This window comes from Hordeum vulgare, chromosome 3H, assembly GCF_904849725.1.
Source record: "Hordeum vulgare subsp. vulgare chromosome 3H, MorexV3_pseudomolecules_assembly, whole genome shotgun sequence".
NCBI lineage: Eukaryota > Viridiplantae > Streptophyta > Magnoliopsida > Poales > Poaceae > Hordeum > Hordeum vulgare.
The window spans coordinates 27,796,810-27,802,698 of NC_058520.1; the positions used below are offsets into that span (position 1 = coordinate 27,796,810).

Below are 5,889 nucleotides of genomic sequence, written 5' to 3' on the forward strand. Positions count from 1 at the left end.
TCTAGACAAATCTAAGACAAAATTTTTGGGACGGGGGGAGTATATGCCTCAAGTTTTTCTTGGCCGCTTATATTGAACAATTGGTAAATGGTTAAAAGAATCTATTCACCTATTGGTCAATGTAGAAGATAACATGTACCCCTTTGATCCAAAATAAGTGTCGCAATTTTGAATTATGGTCAGTTCAACCTTAGTTTAAAGTTGCGACACTTATTATTGCTTCACTACTAATTTGAGAAGTAGTGCTCGCTACATAAATTTTGTACATTCAGACATTCCGATGTTTCACCCAAGAGGATTGGGGTAAACCATGAACATGTCAGACATACAACCAATGCACTCCTGGATAGAGGGGTCGACAAGGTCCAACCTCTTGGCCGATCAAGTTCACCGATGGTAGGTCGTTTTAGTTCTCCACTCAGCCTTCAACATGGTGCACTTGAGTTCTATCAAGTGCATGCGGCAGTAAGCACCATTACATATTTAGACGTAGATCCAGCGAATCAAATGTCGTTCGGTGGCTCAGCTCCAATCGGGCAAGGATTTGCATATAAATTTGAATTTTGATTTTATTCAAGTCATGTCCTGTTTAGGAATATCACGCGCACTTGGAAACCAACTCAGGAAAATGAAAAGAAAAGAACACGTAAAATTTGAAACTTAAATATGACCACATTGAGACCTGTATAAAAATGATTAAATGAAAATTTGCTGGCAATTTGCTTGCGCAAGAGCCCAAGTCATCTCATGTGCATATTTCTTTCCCTGAAACCATATACACGGACATAAACATTATGCCGCGCAAAAGGAAATCACGAAGAAATGATTTTCCTTTTTCCTTCAAAAGAGCTGTAAGATTTGGGTGGACTAGGACAAAAGGTAATTTTGAGAGGGCAAATCCGATGTTGCAAAGTTACAACAAAAACAATAGAACTGGCAGATTGTTTAGCAGTTGTGGTTGAGAGTTATTAGTAGAGTTAGCTAGCTCAGCAACGCATTTTCCTAGGTAGGAGAAGTGCCATGAGTACAACAAAGTTACATTACAGAAAGAACCCCTTGCTGCTTGCTTCCTGCTGTCCCCATGCTCCCCCCCCCCCCCCCCCCCCACACACACGCACACGCACACGCACACGCACACCCACACCCCAGAAGCTCTGCAGTAAATACCAGCAATAATCACCATATACATACCGTAACTTGGACTAAGTTGATCAGCAACAGTTAGCTCATTTTGCATCCAACTACATACAGACTATAACAGGGCCGCGAGGATCTCATTCCACGTGTCTGGCACGCCGGGGAGACACCAGTGCAAGCAGTCCTGGATCCCCTGTGTGGCCTTGATGCTGTACCGCGATATGTGCCCTTCGTCCCTCAGCCGCGACAGAGCTGTGACATCCAGCAGCTTCACCCTGGTACCCGCCACCGCGCCCTCGGCGTCGGCGTCCTCGGAGCGGTTCAGAGAGATGCCACTGCCCTTGGCCAGAGGGCTCGTGCTGTCGCAGCGGCCACCGGTGTCCCAGTCCCCGTTGAAGAAATGCCGGGGCGATATGGATCTGTAGAAGGCCTTCAGGTGGGGGTGATGGGGGAGCTGCGCATCCAGCCACGTCACGACGCTGTGGATGGTGAAGTTCTTGGCCTTCCAGATGGCGGCAATTTGCCTGTCCTTGTTTGGGGCACCGCCGACGTACATCTCCCACTTGTTTGCCCTTAGCTTCCCCCGGTTCCAGTGGTGGCCGGTGTTTAGAACCAGAGCGTGGATCCTGTGGAGGTTGTCCCGCACGAAAGCAGGTGGGCGGTCAAGGTGCATGGCGTAGCTGGTGGTTGGGTCTGATTGATTCAGAGGCTCCAGATCACACAGTGTCGACGACCAATGGTATAGAATTGTTGTGTTGGTGCTCGGGAACCGGTAAGCCCAGCCATCTGGTCTTTTTGCGCCTGGTGCTAAGACAAATCCATACTCCGCACCAACATCTTCCACATCTGCTCGCTCTTCTCCAGCAGTAGCCATACACATCATAGACTGAAACATCTGCCTCCCTAAAGAATCACCCACATAAGCAATGGTTTTGTCCTGCATTCTGAAATATAACCAAATTAGTATAATTTTTTTCCTAAATGACTCAGACGATAACAATAATAAGGCCAAAGAGTGCAGTATAGTATCATCCCCACATTCATATCAGACATGCTATGGACATGTACCTCATCAAGAACTGGGAGGCCTCAAACTCTAGCATATCACAAGCTTCAGGTTGCCATCTAAATTGTTCGTAATCAAAATCAGTGCGCTGAGTCAATCTGCAGGACCAGCTCTCAGAAAGCCACTGTTTACAGCCAAAACCAGAGTAGAGTGGTCTGCGCTTGTCAGGAACCCATCTTCCATTTCTGTGGTTACATTCTGAATACAGATGAAGCAAACACCATATAGAAGTATTAGGGCCAGATAACTCCTGACTAACTTATGTACAAGACGGAAATTTAGTATTCTGGACATAACAAAAAGGTGACGCTGAAGAAATGCATACTACTAGCATTCTGAAGAAATAATCCATGGTCCCTCCTACGGTCATAGATGATAAGTAATTACCTTTTGGCTCAGAAGGTGATGCCCCCTTTTCATCTCCCACATTAGCAGGAACACCGACAACGGGCAGTGGTGGTGGTGCACCACTAACTTGCTTCTCTACTTTAACTACTGACCGTGGCAACGAATCTACACTTGGGAAGTCTTCATCTGAAGATGTATGCTGATCTACAAACTTTGAGTTAGCTACAGAAATTGGAATTAAAATGAGAATAAAGTTAAGCATAAGGTGGAAAAAAAGAGAAATATGTCTATATGCTTAAAAGGACCTGGATGAGACACAACCAATGAATCTGGATGGATATCTTCAGTATTGTAGTATGTTCCTTCCTCCCATTTCCAGAGAATAAACATCATGAAGAAAGCAAGAAGGACGAGTTTAAGCTGCTTGCACCGCAGTCCATTTATGCTCCTCAATCTCATCCTTTATCCTTTATTGATGTTTAGGAAAAATCCATGTAAAAGTAGGACAGCTTGTGATTGTAGAAACCTGTTGGCATGTAAGAAAAGAAGTAAAATTAAGAAAGTGCTATTATATCTCATAGTACATAACATTTTGGGAAATGATTTAAAATTTAGAAGTTCCGTGCAAACGAAAGATTAGCAGTAACACAACCAGTTGTTGTACTCATCACTTTAGTTGTTATTTAATATATCAATCACTAATATTTGAAAAATGGCTCTCAAGTCTGTCCCCCAACCTGTCAATTACAAAATCTCTTTCTAAGTCTGTTAAAAATATATCTGGAGAATGCTATAACCAGTGACCTTCTTAATCAAATGGATGAAGGTATGACTTCACATTGGGGGAATGATCACAACTCGGAACACTTGTCAAGGTTTCGATGAAGGCATAGGCCTCAGTCCTTGTGTCACCAAAAATTCAATTGCATGCACATCGTACGTTACACATATTTGGACCGGAGCATCAACCATAATAAAGAAACAGCACACATTAGCAGATCAAACCATTGAAGTGACATATATTTGAACTGAAACATGTACCAGAACAAACAAACATTTTTGTCCCAATATATTAAGACAACCAACATTATGAGCACATAGCAGAAGATCAAGCCATTCTCAAGTATAAACGCAACAAAACAACCCACATGAGCTACAAATTATTTAACAAGCAATAATGGTAGCCTCATCTCACAAAACCATTAAGTGATTAATTGCTCTAAATATATCTTGTATTAGGACAATGCGAAGTGGAAGGCCAAAATTGAACAGGTCACACTAGCCTTCATGCCCGAAGCCTACTTGACCCAATTTATATTAGAGGAGATTAAGGTGATGCAAATTTAGCCCACTCCTAGAAATAACTAGCTACTATCATGGTTGCTAGCTATTGAACCTTGTGCTATATACATATACACAATCAATAAACCCATAACTTTGCATTGTACTAACACTCTCACCAACTTGTCTGCGGTTTCATATCCTAAATTCCTAATGTAGTTAAATTTCTAATATATCCAAGATTGGAGGGCAAGTTGAGACAAGGTTTTTAGACTAATAAATGCACAACTACACATTAAATGAAAAGATGCTCAAGTGTATAAAAGCATATTAAAACTACGGGTGATGCAGAAACACAGGTACTGATTGACAACTGCATGAGAAAAACTCAAGAACGCCGTATGCCATGATCTGAACAGAATGTTCTGGACGAAATAATGCAGGTCTAACACTGAAGTAACCGAAAGCAGGAAGAAGTGTGAGGATGGAAGTTCGAAGTTTCAGAAATGAAGTGTGAGACCAAATCTAGATGTACTAATGCCCTATGTACTTGTAGACATTGCCATCGATGATTAATTTTCCTTATCACTATGATTGCCCAGACATGCAGAAATGTCAGGACACAGAGCAGCGAGGTATCATGCATACCAACACAGTTAGATAACATAATTACTTGGGACTCTATGTAGCTTGGGAATTAGTTAACCACGCTAATACAGAGCATCCGGACCTGTGCCTAGGGAATTAGTTATCCAGGCTAATGCAGATACGACCAATTAGCACCCAACGGCAGTAACACAAAGTCGAGAGATTCAAGCAAAGCATGGAAGTATTGGCCTAGGAAGCATCGAAGAATCTATCTATGCGTCTGAAATACTAGTACGAAATGTAAGGTGCTCATCATCGTACACACTAGAAGCATAAGCCTAAATGATGTGATTTGGCAGAGACCAGAAGAAAACAGTGCTAAATGCTGGATCCTATCCATCGTTAATCGCCTCTCGAACTGACGTGATTTTTTTTTTCCCGGGGGAGGTGGTTGCCTCCAGAAACGGCCATGATCGTTCAAACTACCGATTGATTATGTTTAGCGGAAGGATTGCGACCAGATAATGCATGGCAGGGGCTACCTCGGAGGCGGATCCGCGCGGAGAGGATGGGGGACGGGCGCGGCGGGGCAGGGGCAGGGGCAGAGGCGCCGCCCCTCCTCGCGTGTGGTGGGGAGAAGAGGCGCGAGATGGGGAGGCGCCCGCGACGGAGGGAGGGGGCGGGGCGGTCAGATCGGCGCGGCGGGAATCCGTCGGCCGGAGGAGCTCGGCGGCGGCGGCGGCGGCGAGACGTTGAGGGTAGGGAAGGGATGGACGCGTGAGGCTGAACGAATCTGAGGCGAAATGGAACACCGGCACCAGTCCACCTTCTTCTTTTGGCTTCCCAGCAACGGAGATACCAATTTTAGACCCGCACTCTTTTGTAAAGGGGAATTTTTAAGCACTTGCTTTTTTTTTCTTTCTGAGAGAGAGAGAGAAGCACTTGTGTTGAGCAAAGCTTATATTGTGAAGGTTACAAAAAAGGGAAAATTTATACCGTAGCGTGCGCACAATCGCGCTCTGATGCGGCGGGTTGTGATCCGCGGTGTTACTTATGCATGTGTCGAGAAATTACGCTACGCTAGGGACAAACCTGCTACACTGGCATCGTTGATGTACGCTACGGTGACATGATGTTACAAGACACGAAATTGCGCTACACTAGGGGTCAGACCTGTTACACTGACATTGTTGTTGTCGCTACAGTGACAATGATGTTACATGGCACATGCATTGCTTGTCACGGTTTTCTTTTCAACCAGCACGTCCTTCTCTCTCAAACACGAAATGAGTAAAATTTAATTAGCAGGCTTCATTGGTGATTAGTTACCTACTAGTATATGGCAACTAAACATGTTTTATTCTAGCAACAATGTAGATGTAAACGTATTTAAACCTGCAACTAGGTACTCGTAATTTGCCAAAACTAGCCAGCTGAGTGGTACTTTTTTGGCATCTAGGTTTGAAAAC

General features: G+C 44.1%; 1 protein-coding gene across 2 annotated transcripts; it reads right to left on the reverse strand.

The window, feature by feature from the left end:
- Positions 1 to 972: 972 nt before the first annotated feature.
- On the reverse strand, positions 973 to 5,245 carry LOC123442741 (protein trichome birefringence-like 14). Of its 2 annotated transcripts, none has more exons than XM_045118871.1 (5): positions 4,963 to 5,245; positions 2,857 to 3,077; positions 2,591 to 2,755; positions 2,206 to 2,401; positions 973 to 2,081 (listed from the first exon to the last, which is right to left on the reverse strand). In XM_045118871.1, the coding sequence occupies exons 2-5, from the start codon at positions 3,008 to 3,010 to the stop codon at positions 1,253 to 1,255; spliced, it is 1,344 nt and encodes a 447-aa protein (XP_044974806.1). In that variant the 5' UTR covers positions 3,011 to 3,077; positions 4,963 to 5,245; the 3' UTR covers positions 973 to 1,252. The 2 variants fall into 2 exon arrangements, with proteins under 2 accessions (XP_044974806.1, XP_044974805.1); XM_045118870.1 differs by having other exon boundaries at positions 2,591 to 2,773.
- Between the last annotated feature and the right edge of the window lie 644 nt (positions 5,246 to 5,889).